Source organism: Scatophagus argus, chromosome 9 (assembly GCF_020382885.2).
Source record: "Scatophagus argus isolate fScaArg1 chromosome 9, fScaArg1.pri, whole genome shotgun sequence".
Classification (NCBI taxonomy): domain Eukaryota; kingdom Metazoa; phylum Chordata; class Actinopteri; family Scatophagidae; genus Scatophagus; species Scatophagus argus.
The window spans coordinates 7,622,142-7,638,439 of NC_058501.1; the positions used below are offsets into that span (position 1 = coordinate 7,622,142).

The window sequence follows — 16,298 nt, forward strand, 5'->3', positions numbered from 1 at the left end:
GGTAGACAGAGGAGTAAAGTAAGTGGCGAACTGTATCAGGAGAGAAAAAGTGGAGGTAAAGAGAGTGAAAACCTTCCAGTCAAGAGCTGGCACACACTCACTCGCATTCACATCTACACATCCTCATGAACGCACACCCTTAGACAGTCTCATACACACTCTCCTTTTCAAAGCGCTTACAACCTGTGGTGTTTGTCCTGCTCTGCTGACTGCTTTACCACGTGCATTTGAATGCCGACTGGAGTGCATCCCTCTCTTTCAGACAGAGCCATAAAAGACGACACACACAATGAGGGCTCTTTTCAGCCAAGCGGGGCTGCCTGGGGGTGGGGAAGCACCTCCAAAACCACCACAGCACTTCAACTTTCAGTGCACAATGAGGTGCTGAGCCTTGATGAATAATAAGAGATTATTCATAAAGATGACAAACAGAACAGAAACAAACTATACAAAGTGTTGGGATGAAATGTTCTTAAGTTGCAGCTTTCCCTCTAAAGAGTGTGTGTTGGTTGTGTGTGAGTGAGTGTGAGTGTGTGTCTCCAGGAGTGACCTGGCAAAGGAGGGAGACAAAAAGAGGGGGAGGTAGCGCAAGGATCCTAATGAAGCCGTAAATCAGAGTCCGATGAGAACAGACTCTGAAGGAGGATCACATCACTGGAGATCAATGAGAGTGTGCACGCATGCACACACACACACACACACACACAGGAACAAAGGCAAGAAACACTCAGACGCAAGCCCATGCCAGAATTCCCATGTGCGGTCAACTTATGAAGTACATGAGCATAAGCACACACATTCATTCAAACACACACAAAGTGACACACACTGTCATCTACAATCTATTAAATTTTTTCTGCACTGCCCCCAGCCTCCCCACACACCTCAGAACCCCACCCATGGGCTCAAAGGTCCCACCTCCTAGTTCAGTCCTGCTCATCTGAATAATATCTGCTGTGATGAATGGCGCCACAACTCTGATATCCACAATCAATCTCTGCTTTAAAGACACATCCATCTGTAATGCTGACCTCCCAGTGGGAGGATGGGGTTATGGGGAAGGTGGTGGTGGTGGGTGTGTATGGACTCAAGGGTGCTGACTGAAGGGAGGGTGGGGTGGAGGCACTGAGTGATGTCTGTCAGCTCACATCTGGCTGCAAAAATAAATGAGACTTATGAAGACAAACGAAAAGGGACTGTGCTGTCGGTCTCCAACCTCCATGACACACATTCACAGACAGACAAACACAATGCACCGAGAGCACAGAGGAACCTGGTGAAAAAGACAAAGAACAGAGAGGAAGGACAGAAGTTTGTCTGCATCCCAAAAGTGATCTTTCATTCTCAGTCTCCTTAGAAACACACGCTGAGTACACACTCTTTTAACATGAACATTAGCTGAGGAGTCCACAGGTGCCAAATTATGCTTCCGAACTGTAGCAGAACTGTGCAAATTACTTAATTGTGCTTTAGCTAAACTTGGGCGCATGTCATAATCAGTGCTGTTAGTTCCGAAAACTGTTTTCCCACAAAGAGGAATAAGAAGGATATAAAGATATCAAAATGACCACTCACTGTGTGACTTAAACTCTCAGCCCTGAACTCACACCTATGGCTGTATGTACAGAGGGAGGGGGGTGGGGAAGTATTTAGCAGGCTGGGGGGTTGAAAGGCTGAACTATCCATGACCTGTTAGAAGGGTCACCCCTCAGTGACACCGCCACTGACTATTCTTCTTAATGATGTACCATGTCTTTTAACCCCTGCAGACAAAGCAAGGAAACATTAGACTGTCACGAGGGCTCCCCCACAACCTCTTTTTTTTTTGTCTGATTTTCCCTTCACTCACTCAGTCTTTCTCTCTGTCTGCTCACCAACTCGTGCTGCCCCAAGTCAGATTTTTCAATAATTAAACAGACAATTTCACCCAACGTTTTTCAGTCATTCTCCAGGCTCTCTGATCTGCCAGGACCTGGCTGGTTTCTGAACCAACTGCTAGAAGTAGAAACACACCCTGTTTATACTAGTATTAGACAGCAAAAGTAACAGAGCAGACAGTTTTTAAAGCTGAGGCATGCTTACAAGATATTTCACAATTTTATTTTTATTTGGAAATGTCCTTCTGCATAAATTTCCCTTAGTCCTTTTCTATGGAAACAAACTTAACCAAATCCTAGATAAGTTCATTTTAAAAGACATAAACTGCCCTGTCTTAAAATCTAATCTGGTCATGGAGGAGATTATCTGGGCACCCAGGTGTGATAGTTTATTGATTCTGGAAGTGGTCGGGATGGAGTTAACCCTAGCACAGGCTGATGATGGGGGCGGTTGGGATGAAAGGTGAGTCGATGATGGATGAGAGGAAGCTGGAAATGGAGTGTGTGCGGTGATGTAAGACATTAACAGAGAAAGTTGTAGATAGGCATGCCATGACTGGACTGACACAGCTTGCCATTGTAACTGACACGTAGGTTACAACAGACATTCCTATGTACAAGCTGTTCTGCAACGTAATGCGCTCTTAAACGGGCCCGAGCGTTCAGCGCCGTGACCCCGCAGCCCGCCGACTGTGGCCCGACCAGCCCGGAAAACTGTAATCTCTCTGTCAAACAACTCTTCAGTCACAGGTATGGAGTGTGTGCGTGTATGTGCATGTATGTACAAAGGTTTCCAGACCACTAGGAGATAAAATGAATTAAAAAAAATGATAATAAATTAAGTAAACAATCAGAGATAATGGTCATCTTTAACCACATCAGCAACAGCATGACAAACACAAACACACACACACACATCAATTCACTGATATAAGTAGCAAGGCAAAGTTGTGTTGTGCTACAAAAGATCAGATGTACAACAAACCACAGTAATTAGAAGTGCTAACAGACAACAAAAACAACAAAACGGGGGCCATACAACAAACTTGCTTCACCACGAGAAACAGAAGCAGTGGTGGAGTCAAAAATCCTGCAAGCGAAGTTCAATAACTAATGTGAGCTCTAAACCAAAAATATTTTTCAGATTTTTGTCATTTTATCAACAATTTCATTATAACAGAAATATCCTCAAAACTCATGATAATAGTTTAAGGCCGTATCGCCCACCTCTAGATGTCACATTAAATATCTTTTGGGACCAAAACTTAATACAAAAAAATACTAAAGAATTATTTACATCATCATTGGGTGATGATTTGATGAATAAAGAGATTCTGCGTAGGTTGCTGAACTGTTAGCTTGAAGGGTTTTGAATGCTCTCTTAATGTGATTTATTCTTTCAGATTTTCTTCAAAGTTGAACTGACTCTGGCTTCAAGGTACGGCAAGTGCCTCTTTTCAGTGGGGCAGCCGTGTGTATACAAACACACACAAGTTCACACACACACAGTGGCTGTGTGTGAGCACAGGGAAGACAGAAAACATTACAGGGCCCTTTTTTGGCACAAGGCAAAGTGAGTGGGGTGGGAGTGGGGTGTGGAGGTTGTTGGGGGGGGTAGAGACGAGAGAAAACGAGGAGGAGAGTGAACGGCGGGGGCGGGCTGAGGGAGGGAGGGAGGAAAGGAAGAAGGGAGGGTTGAGCGCTGGAATGAACTCTCTCAGGCTTTGTGGTGCACGTTTCCCAAGGCCCCCGCCTGGCCCCTTTGATAAATGACACATGTCATTCTGTCAGCTTGTGACACTGCAGCTGGGAGGCCCTGTGATGTATGGCTCTGCTGAAAAAGGAAATCAACTTTTTTCCCTTCTCTCTCCCTCTCTCCCCCCTGTTTCTGTCTCCCTCTCTCTTCCCCTCTTTCTCCCTCCCTCTCTCCCTCCCTCCCTCGGCCCAGGCTGAGCGCATGGCCTTTTTATATGAGGATTTAGGTTTCCTCTGGTCCAGTAAGCCCCCGTCCTGCCCTCTTCCCCCTTGTAGCGATAGACAGGCATGCATGCAGCCAGGTTGCAGCTGGTTTCTTCTCCTGCACGTGCGCGCACACACACACACACACACACACACACACACACACACACACACACACACTCACAGTGACGCAGCTATTATGATCGTGTACAAAGCCGTAACCTGAGGAAAAGGGGACAACGCCACAACGGAGGTGGATCCAGGATTTATGGCTAAAAGCCAAGGAAGTAAACAAAGTGTGCACTTTTTAGTAGGGGGGGTTGCAGGTGGGGGGGGGGCATGATTCCGGTTGGGCAGGATGGCTAGTGTCTCCCACTGGGTCATCTGTCATCCATGTGTCTGACTGGAGGACGAGCATACACAGCTCTGGAAATATCGCGCGTACACACACTCCCACAGGAACTGGGATGAACTGAGAAAAGTATGCCACACACACACTTACATGTGCACATACAGTGTAGATGCAGGCAGATAAATATTCACACTTGAGATTTCAGAGCAAATACCCGCACTATCAATCTTGTGAAAAAAAAATGAAAACAAAGACAAGATGAGATTTTATTTCACAGGGCAAATGAGCCTAGCCAATGAGCTGCTCCCGTAAGGCCTGCCCTAACCCTCCCTTCCTAGCAGATTAGCCTATCACGGCATCCCATTGACCTCTCCACTCCATGCGCCACCCACGCAATGGGTGAGCCAGCATAAAGAAGACCAATCTCTCTTTCCTTTTTTTCCCTCTACATGCACACTTACATTTACTCTCTCTCTCTAATCATATCCTGGTTCTTTCACTTCCTCAATCTACACCCCCCCACACACACACACACACCTACCCCTCTCTCTCTCTCTCTCTCTCTCTCCCTCTCTTTACACCCCTCCTCCTTCTCGTTTCTCTCTCAACGGCTGACCTGTTATCAGCGCTCTGGAGATTTAACAGCCCAAAAAAAAAAGGAAAGAAAAGAAAAGAAAAACAGCCAAGCGTGAGTGAGGCATGACGGAGGGACGTTTCCCAGTGTCGCCTCTCAATCTTCATGCGATGTCACACAAGAATACATGCAGTTCACCAACGATTACAAGACAAACACACTGATTTTGAATTGAGCAAATGTCCAAACATCATCACCGGATGTTACTCAGTCAGATAAAACCCTGACGAGGTGGTGGATGTGTGGGTATGAAATCACAGGAATGAGGAACAGAATTCAGGCCATTCAGTTGGGCTGCACACACACTAATGAGTAAGAGTTCACTATGTGTTGCTATGGGGACCAGGGCTACTTTGACTAAAGGAGAGCAAAAGAGCGAGAGACACAGAGAGACAGAGGGAGAACAGAAAAAAGAAAACAGTAAGGGAAGGAGGGAGAAGTTGGTGAGGATCCAAGAGACAAAGGAAGAAAAGAAACAGTTCTGGTTAGACATATTAATACATGTGTTTACCAATATTTATTATTTCCTAAAAGATTATCCATAAGTTTAATATGTGTAATGCAACGCTAAGCTACACCTCTAAGATGAGCTCTTTTAACTACAGTTAACACTAATGGAGCATTTTGATTGCATTAAACTACAAGGCAACAATATTTTTAGTGTAATTATTATTGTCATTGCCGTTATTGCTATTATTTTTATTATTATAGGCTGCAGGCATTTTGGTATGATGTAATTCTGTTTGATAGAGAAAATATTTGGGATTTTTGGTTGCATGAAAATTATTCAAATTAAATCCATGCAGAATTATAAATATCAGCTATGTGCACCTTCCAGCAGTGACGCATTGGTGTCGACTGTAAAGGGCTTGTATCTGTTTGAACCTACACTCAGCCGAGGGAGAGAGAAACCGAGGCAGAGAGAGGAGGAGAACAAGCAAAAAACACGTTAAGAAGTGCAGCAATTGTCCAGACCGTGGCCACTCGGGGGTCACGACCTGCATACGACCCCTTCTGATGTGTAGTCTGCCCAGGGTGCATGGGTGGGGGCAAGAAGTCATTAGGGCTGAGTGATGAGGGGTGGCCATGTCTGATGACTGCTGGGTAGAGCTTCACCAAACGACCCACACTGTATTTATAAATGCCAGAAGGCTGTCACAATGCAGTCAACAGCACCAGTGCAACAATCGTGTTAATATGTGTGTGTGTGTGTGGTTAAAAAAGGGGGGCTTGGACTGCCACTGGTATGAGCCCCCCTTGCCTGTTAATAAGCTGCCTCCGTGACCCACTGGATATTGCAATACACATGTAGACAACAAACACATTGAAAACCTGCCGTGCCGCTGCCACAGGAAGAGCATTCCTACCACTAATGTCCACTTACTTAAATAGTGTGGCCACTGTAGTTGTTTTGTTTTTGTTTAGGCTCCTTTTTGCCCAACGTTTGGTTTGAACGGCTTCATTTTCTCTTTTAATCACAGCTGGAGGAGAGGAAGAGGGAGACATGAGGAAATGAAGGCAGTGATATGACAAGAGGGGCAGTGTGTGGAGGCAGGATCCTGGGAGAGTGTCGCTGTATGTGTGTGTGAGTGTGTGTAAGAAGGCAGCAGTGTTGGACTCCAAGGTCAGCCGATAAACACCACATTCACAAGTCAAGAGCGGAGGAAGGTGGAGAACCTGCAACCTCCGGTTCGGTGTACACCAATTCCCCCAAACCTCAACGAGCATTCGCCTCAATTAATCACTGGAATTGTTACACCATGGTAATACCAAAAACAATCTCCATGATCACACGCACAAACAAAATTTCAAATTGCTATCATCCATCTCACCTGCCCCCGTTATAAGCACGGGGAGGGGAGGGGGTGGCTGGGTGCACCATTCACTGGCCTCTCTCTCCATTCTAAAGACCTGGCCAGTGAGATGATGGTGAAAAATTAACGGCAGGCAGCCAAACAAGTAAAAGCGCAAGGGTGAGGGGATCAATGCACGGCATCCGCGGTGGGAGCTGCTATGTAAAACACTTGCCTTAAGTCAGCCGCATCCGGTTAATATTTAATCCCTCCATCCATCTCCACAAAGAGCATTTCCCTTTTAGCTTTAGCTGCCGTTTACTTTGATTACACACAACCGTTTGGGGTGGATGGGGTAGGAGGGGTGGGGCAAAGCAGGCACGATAAGAGAGCATGGTGGGTGATTTGCATGGGGATGGAAAATATTCTCAGGTTTGATAATCGCTCGGAGCAGTCTAGTGCCAGTATGAGACAGAAGAGAGGAGGTAGGCCTAAAGAAAGAATTAAATAAAAAGAGAAAGAGGGAGAGAGGTTGAGGCATTAGAAAAAGGTGATGGAGAATGAAGCTCCAAAAAACAAACCGAATTTCACTCCGAGGGGTTGCCTTATTTAAAACAAGAGATATGCAAATAAAGCAGGAGTAGCGAAATAACACTGATATTATCTTCCTCGGTTATTTTCTGTGGCAAATGATTTCTAGGGAGGAAATCCAAAACTGTAACTCCCAAGTGAACATGCAAATCCATCTGTGTATTCCTGGGGAGCCTTCTGCGCTCACTCTCATGTTGCTTTTTTGCGTTGCTGTTTTTGCTTCCTCCTTCTACCGATTGAAGCCTCTCATGTTTATTATGCGGCGGCTCTGAAAACTGCATTTATTACAGAATCCTAGTAATAACTGCACAGCGTCAACAGTGTGGCACACAAGCGGATAACTTAAAATTCATACAACATATGTGCATACAAGAGTAAATTATATTCTGCATAATTAGAAATAAAGGTATGTAATGCTAAACTTTATGTGTCCCTCTTTATTACTCATTCACACACACACACACACACTGTCACCACTCCAACTGAATCCTAGGTCTCACACACATAATGCTTTCTATTACATTTTAACAATTTAAAAGAAATTAAGCTGCATGCCACCACGCTGATTTAAACCCCTAAAAATTGAGAAAATATGGGGAATGGAGAACACACATGCTTAAATTTCCCCTTTCTCGTTGTAAAGCAGGAATCCTGCCGGCCCAAAAATGTGGTTGTCAGCCAGCGGGTTAACTGGAAGGGAACCTTCAAGATGGGCAACGGCAACTGTTCATTTTCTCACTCATTGACCTCAACTCCCCACTTTACAATGTGGGATGAAAGTGGTCTTGTGTTAGCTAACAAGGTGAGTATCAGAGGGTGAAGAGGAGCAGCATCGAGCTTAGTCCGCAGCCATGGCTTTGCAAAACTTGAACACACCACACAGTGTGTCCACAAGCGCACCCAGACACACACGTACACACAGACCAGGGATGTAATGACGGAGCTTTCTAACCTGTAGAATGGAGTTAAACTGCATATTTCAGCCTAAGCTAAATCATTATAACTGAGGGTTACTTAAAAAAGCAGTAACCATCTGATGGAAGGCTCTCATTCTGAAGTTAAATCACCGATTTTTCATTGCGTTTCTTTCTGCTGATGCTTGGTTACCTGATAGCAGAGTGACATTAGAGCACAGTTTGGACAGCTACAAATGGACAAAACTGGAAACCATCCACCGCTCCCACCCGCCCGTCCTATAAACACATCACTGTGATCACTAAAACGGCAAGCTATTGACCAGCGAGCATCTGCCGCTGGCTGCCGTTTCAAAGGGGGAAGAGAACCGGGGCTGCAGGGCCTGTGAAAACACTGACAAGGGTAAAGTGTTATTTCGCTCACACGCCGACAGCTGGACAAGGGGGTGGGAGGGTTGGATGGAGGGACCTGTGTGTGAGTCGGGAGGGGCATTCGGCCGGCCGGGCAGTAATTCTTAATTGACACCTGTCAGGATAATGATGGCAGTCACAGCTGTTGCGGGAAAATTTGTCCATCGTCCCGTTCATCTGTCAGCTTTAATACTGATCCTAAAAGCCAATCCCCCCCACCCCAAAACACCATCCGACTACGACTACCCCTCACCTTGCATCCACCCACACAGACCCTTACCCACTTCCACCCACTTCTTTGATCGTCCTGCTGTTGAACTAAACATCGGTGCCCACTACCATCATCTTCTTCCCATCTCTCATTCCATTCAATTACTGCAATGGCAGTACTGCAAAACAAACTTTCGTTACGTTGCTCTCTGCATTCACACCATGTTGAAATGACTAAGTGTTTGGGGAAAAAGCAGCTCCAAAAAAATAATCAAGAATTCAAAGTTAAACTCTTCCCCTCATTTGTTTCCTTTTCATTCGCTTTTCATTTCCCCGACGATCTCCACCTGACTTTGTCTGATGAGGTAAAACCGGCAGGCAGAAAAAAGGAGGACGCTTTAAAAAAGAGAAAAAGACATTTTTTCCACACTCGTTTTTCAATCACCCTATCCTCCCTCCTCCTCCTCTCCCACCAGCATTTCCCTCTCTTTTCTCTTTGCTTTTGAATGGCAAAAAGCGAGTATTTATCCAGAAGAGAGGAGGATGTGAGATGGGAAACATACTAGAGAGGGGAAAAGAGCAAGAAATAAAGGGAGAGGGAGTGCCTAGGAATGAGAGGAGCGATGAGAGGTATGTGAAAGAGAAGGGGGAGAGAGAGAGAGAGGCATAGAAGAAGAGAAGATGAGGAGAGGGAGGAGTGTGCAGGGGTTGGATGTCCCCGGATGGGGTTTTTGCTCTTCTGTAGTGGGCCCATCTCGTTTGTCTTGTTTGTTTGTTGGCATCAAAGAGCTGCCTCTCACTCCCCCTGCTAACTGATGTAATGAGTGGGTAAGCTACATGTTTTTTTTCCCCCTGCGCTGAGGAATTCAAATACTTATTAGACAAAATATTCTGTAATTGCTCATCTTTTATTGATAGAAGTAACATGTTAAATTTGGCTCGAGCAGACTTTCCCAAAGCCTCTCGAGGAGGCAATGCACTGATCAAGAGAGCAAATTTACCCACAGCAAATGTAATACTTTACTTAAGAAAATTTGAGATGTCAATTTCGGTACCTTAAATGTTGCGCGACTACTTCTCTTGAACGCTTCCCTTCTTATCTTTCTCATGTCTCAAATTATGTGCCGGAGAAAAAAAACAACACTAAACACAACATACGAACAGTTTTTCATTAATGAGCTGAAAAGCCTTACACCCCCACTGTGGAGCCTTAACAAAATGTAATTACTCAGCACAACACAAATATTACATAGTAATTAAGCACACTTTACAAAGAGCTGATAACAGTAACAGCACACTGTTTATCAAAGCTTTGAGTCCAATCTGAATCTGAAAGTTAAAAAAAACGAGCTTGTTATGCTGCTGCAACATTGAAAAATGAGAACAAATATTCTTTATTTGGGGGGAAATTGTTTTTCTATGGCAGTCAGGAGTAAGACTGCTTGTCAGCCCAGTCCCAGAGGGCTGCTTTCTATCTGTTTCAGACTTGATTTTCTCAGACTTGGATTTTTTCCTTTTTTTTTTTCTTTCTCTTTTTTGGATCCCATGACTTGCTGCTGTTTTTATGCGCTGCAAGGCAGGCAACAAAGCACATCTGGCTGCTTTAATGATATGATTTCCCATCATACTAAGCCACCTCCATTATGACCTCCCACAGAGACATGCTGGCTGCACTTAAGCATTAGGTGTAGGTGTGTGTGTGTGTGTGCGTGTGTGTGTGTGTGTCTGTCTGTCAGTCAGTCTGACTGTCTGTGTTTATGGTTGACGATGTGTGTGTGTGTGTGTGTGTCTAAAGTGCAGCAAGAACAACGCACTGCTAGTGATGGTAGCGGCATGCCCTAAGGGCAGCTTTTGTTGAGAATGCCCTGGAAATACTCAGAGAGAAACAGAGAGAAAGAAGACGAGGAGGGGTATTACCGCCATGGTGAGAAATATATCCTTGTCTATGTGATCAAGAAAAACTTGCAGCTTTTAACCTCACTAATACATTTGATTCTGTTAGTTATTCCCTGATAATCGATACCAAAAAAACTTTTATATTGATCTTTAAACTGTTTGAGGATTTTAAGAATTTTCTACGTGAGATGCCTGTGCAATAGGATTAAATCTGCAAAGATAATAAAATAATGTGACTAAGAAACTACTACCGCACACACACTACCATGGGGGTACTTGTGGTGACTCAAGGCATTAGAGGAGTGAGCTGAGCATGTTTGACCTTTGACTGCCTCAAATCCCAGATGTAAATTTAACTAATAGTTCTGGAGGGTGGTGCAGGAGCAAAAGTAGCAATCGACGAGGTCGATCGATGCCACCTGCTAACGACACCACCGCTCCAATTAGCGTAACCTCTAGCCGAGTCCGACCACCAAACACTCACACTAAAGGGAATGCCCAGGAAACACAGAGCACGACTGAAGGGGGGGAAATAAAACCGGTTGCTGTGGATCGATATGTGTTCCTGCTCAGTCTGATATCTCCCGTTTTGATTGGAAATAGTGAGCAGATATGGCGATATGAGCAGAAGTGAGAAATATGTGGAGCTGCTCTTAGAGGTTGTTTTTGAGCTCCTGTGGGGGAAACGATGCAGGAACCTGAAGGCAGGCCGTGCTAAAGAGAATGACTAACGTCGCATGGTTACTGCTGCACTCGTTCAAGTTATTCATTCCTGGAAAACTAACACCGGTCAGTGCTAAGCTACAAACACTAACACATTTTCTTCGCCTGTGTCTCTCTACTCCCCCCACAACACACACACACACACACAAACATATGCACAAATATGAATTCTAACATAAACTCATTTCTAAAATGCTGTGGAGTCTTTATGGCAGTGAAAGTTAAAAGCCACTCCAACTTTCAGGCCAAAAACACAAGGTCCTTTTTTCAAAAATCAACTTTTCACAGAACAAGACTGTTCTAATTCTCAAAGAGGAGGGTGGTATTTAAAATCTGGCAACATTAAAAGTAAAAAAACAAAAGCACCCAGAGGGTGTACGCGGCTCAGGACGCTGGTGTAGACAGAAGGGTAGGGGGTGCATAAATCTCAGCATGCCGATTATTTCGAGGGGAGAATATCACGTAACAGCATCGTCAAGTAAGAGCACAAAGGTCGCTGTGTAATCTTAGCTACCCCGGGCATGCAAAATCATTAATCCCTGGGCACTGTGATTCTCCTGCTCGGAATAAACTACAGGCCTTCAGCAAGGCGGCTACAGCACGGAGCTGGGAGGACATTCAGCCAAAGTACGTGGGGACTGTGTTATGATGTGGTGGTGATTTACTAGCAGGGCTGCAACACATGGAGAAGTGTTAGAACTTCAACTGAAAGTCTGTATTTTAAAAAGGGTACCCGGGATTACTTTGGAGTGCTGATATATCAAATGGCAAGAACAGGCCTGAGCCGTGTCATTAATACAAAAATAAATAAATCTCCTGCAACAGTTGGAAAATTTCCATCCTCACATTCCAGCGAAAACAAGCGGAAAACTTATGGAAATGCACCGCCACAACGGACGCAATAATGTAACTTTAATTGAAAGGATTAAAAATGAAAGCAAAGGAACAAGACGGTAGAAAATAAAAAAAGAGTACAGAGGGAAAGATTGCGATGTGCTGTAGCCGGCGTGGCTTGCTTATTACAAGGTTATAAGAGCAGTAGTGGTGGTGGTGCAGGGGGTGGTGGGGGCTTACTGAGGTCATTAACTGGCATTGTCTCCTGACGTGATTAGTCAGGTAGCAAAGTCCATTTGTCACCTGCACAGGCAAATTGAGTTGGTGCTGCACTAGGGGCTATGGGGACTGTATAATATCAACTTGATTACATCAAGGCAGCTGCGGACTTGACACCTTACTGAATTTGTCAGCATTAATCGTTAGGGCCTGTCACAAATCCATCAGCTCCACAGATAATTAGGGCTCTCTCTAATGAAGCCAACGGGAAGCAACCTTGTCTCCCCCCCCATACACACACACATGCACACACATGCACACACACACACACACACACACACACACACAGTCTTTCTTATAATTAACCATCGTGCTCCACAGAAATAAGAGCGACTATCTTATCTGTTCTTCCTCCTCATCTTCCTCCTCTAAGACTATCTAAGCCTCCCTTGGATGAAAGACTGCATCACTCCATCCTGACTTTTAATTGTTCCTGCCTTCCCTCCTGTCCTCCTCACCTTTAAAGGTGTTTTTTTTTTTTTTGATGAAGTGAGGTTTTAAGTGTAATAACACACACAGGAACATGCAGGTGTACAAAATAAAACAGATGCTCAAGAAAGGAAAATATACTGGGTTTTTTAAACCTTTTCTCATACAGGTTTTCAAGGTTTCTTACCATCTTAGCTTTGTTTTCAGGAATTTTAAGCATAGATTCTGAAAAGTTAAAAAAGATTAAAAATGTAATGGAAGCTACAAGCTGTAAAATTATGCCTGGTGTCTTTGCAATTTTCTGTAGACTTCAATACCACACTAACACACACAAACATGAAAATGATACTGCAGCAAATTTACCATCTGAGAAAAAAATTCATAATGTATAACAATCAAAACTGTCTAATGTAACTGTAAAACCTGCCGTAGGAATTCCTTGAAAGTTTCAAGAAAATTTTAAATTAAGGGAAGAGTAAGAAATACAAAAATCCAGTTGTTGCTGCAAGAACATGAAAAACATTTACTTAAAAGCTGCCTGCATTATAGAAAAATAAAGTGTAAAATTTCTGAACTGATTTTAAAACTTCATAGTTCTGACTTTAGCCAGGTCTGGTATTGTGGGGTATTTAATGCAAAATTTGGTCCTGAAACACAAAAATCAAAATGATACAGCAAATGACATTCTCCAAAAAGGTGAGAAAATAAAAGAAGCCTGTCGAGACACGTCTGCTATTGTTGTTCTAATTGTCTGTGCTCTCATTTCCATGCACAGTCCCACCATGAGAAATTTCCCCTCTGTACTGCTGCTCAGAGAGGAAGCCACAGGTCAGTACCAGCTCCCAGCAGAGCATCAGGCTAACCTCGTGTGTGTGTGTGTGTGTGTGTAGGTTGTTTGTTGCTACTGGGAGTGTGGAGTGGAGGGTGTTATCTCTGACCCACTGTCATGTTCATGGAAGAATGGAAAGCATCCCGTCTGCCAAGCTGTGATTGACCATTACAACCCATGATGCACATGGCACTCAGTGGACAGTGTAATGGATCAATGGTGTGTGTGTGTGTGTGTGTGTGTGTGATGAGAGAAAAGGGGGAGGGAGGGGTCACAGCGATGTCATGTTTTCATGCTTCCATCTACAAGCAGAAACTAAACGGGAGTCATTCTGCTCCCACCATGGCTGGCCTCTATCGGTGGGCTATTTTGCCTAAAAAACAGTCAAAACTGTCTCTCTCTCTCTCTCTCACACACACACACACACAAAGTCAAATGAGCCTGAATACCTAACTGAAAGCCTCCTTCATGTTTTGGGCCAGAAATCGTGTGAAAAGTGCTTTGCTAGAAAGGCAAAGAAGAAGGAAAGAAGTCGACGGTGAGCACCGGTTGAATGTTCTCCATCCTACACTGCTTCTCATCCTTCTGCTCATCCTCATCACCACCACCACCAGCTCCTAGCTTGAAATGATAAAACCTGCTGAGTTCAAAGTCTTCGTCGGCTGGCCCTCCTGTTCGACCCGCTTTGCACCTCATATTTCAAAATCTCTTTAAAATTCTGTAACTGTCTTTTGTTCACTCCAGTTGTTAATGCCTAACTTCAAAGGCTCGGCCTCATTAGCACAGAGGTAGAAACCCCTGTCACTCATTTACATTTGTTTAAAGGCTGCAGGGAGACGAGAGGAAAAAGGGGGAGTCCAAATCCAAACCACTAGAAGTCAACCTTGTCGGTCCTCTGCCAAGACCTGGTTTTATCAGTTGGTCACATTGCAAATATAATACTCCCCTCCAGCAGTGGATATTGATTTCATTTCTGGACTGATTCTTACGGTGAATGTGGGATGAATTTGGATGGGAACTTGCAAAAAAAAAAAGAAAAAAAACATTTACCATTTAAGAGGGGATTCACACACCTTATTATAAAAGAGTGTTTGGGTTAATTTACCCTCAGATCTGTTCAACATATGCACCATCTCCTCATCTGCTTTTAGTAGATTCCCTTAAAATAAAAAGGGGTGATTTTTCCAGCATATTTCACAACTTTTTTTTCTTCTCAGTACCTGGTTGAGACAACAGGATGGTTGTGTGAGAGAGTGGCTAAACCCACTAGAGGCATGGCTGTCTTCATTGAAAGATTTATTGATGTTTATCAGGGATGAATGGATCAAAGACTGCCACATGACAGGCGATCAATCACGCATCAAATCAAGGATGGCAATCCTCTAATAAAATAGAAAGAAAGAAAAAACCGGCTCTCACCAGTTTTCTCCCCCTTCTTTCCCAGTCAATTATTCATCATTACTCACTCTTGAACCTCAAAAGCTCCCTTTTATCCCCCATAACATGCCATTTAGTTTATCTCACCATTCTTAAGAGAACTTTCCTGGCAAAGGAGGACAAAAAAAAATCTCAAAGTAGCATTGCGCATTCATTTGCGTCATTTGCGCAATTAAACACATTTTAAAGACAACTGTGGGTCAGGGGGTGAGTTGCGCCCTGTGTTAATAACACAACAAACGGAATATAAACAGAGTTGTAAAATAAATTCCAGCATGCAGCACAACTAAAGAATGTGATGTGGAAGGAGAAATTTCCATTTGGTAGGCTATGTGTAAATGAAAACTAGTTGGCTACTGGGAAATGAAATGGTCGTTATGGAGGGGCGGCTTATACCTGCTGATCGCCGCGGCTCTTGCTGCTTTCTCCTCGGCATAGTGACCGTCACTTTCCACGGTGCTTCTCATACAGGAATTACAAACAAATCAAGTCTATTAGTTTTGAAGAATCATCCCGTTTCTCGGGGGAAGAGATTTTGATCTCGGAGCTGAAAATGTCTTCTTTTCAAACTGGCTGCTCTTTTTGGGACTTTATGGCTGGATCGGCTTCGACAGTAAGTACAAAAATTACGAAGGGCTTCGGCCAGCTCCTGACACCTTCATGTCCATCAAGGATCATCTTCCTTCATTTCTCTCATGGCAGGGCTAATAAAAAAAGAAGCAGCAGCCGCAAGAAAGCACGTTGAAAACCAAGTTTTCAGTTCACTCCCCCTGGAAAAAAATCCCCCTAATCTCCGGTGCTGTTTGGAGGGGGGCGATACTTTGCGGCGTCTTTTACGCACACCAAATCTAAGAAATAAATAAACTCTGGCTGTAATCAAACAAATAAGTCCCGTGTGAGCGCACCACACAGCTCTGGTAAGTAGTGTATCCTTATGTTTCCTTCTCTTCTTTTGCCAGAGACCTGAAACAGAGAAAGGGAAGAGGAGAAAATAGATAGACAGGCATTAGATGGGTTAATGTCAGTCCCGTCACCACCACGCCACCTCAGCCCGGATCCAGCCTCACCAGTCCGGCGGAGACTTTTTCCTCCCTCCCCTCCTTCCCTCTTTCTCTCCCATTGAAAAAAAA

General features: G+C 44.2%; 1 protein-coding gene across 2 annotated transcripts in view; it reads right to left on the reverse strand.

The window, feature by feature from the left end:
- Window positions 1–16,298, reverse strand: part of LOC124064365 (teashirt homolog 1-like) — a 35,561-nt gene that overhangs the window by 17,236 nt on the left and 2,027 nt on the right. For both annotated transcript variants that reach the window (XM_046398763.1, XM_046398762.1), the window contains exon 2: window positions 15,565–16,131. In XM_046398763.1, coding sequence (XP_046254719.1) covers window positions 15,565–15,604 — 40 coding nt within the window. In that variant the 5' untranslated portion in view covers window positions 15,605–16,131. The remainder of the gene's footprint in view (window positions 1–15,564; window positions 16,132–16,298) is intronic.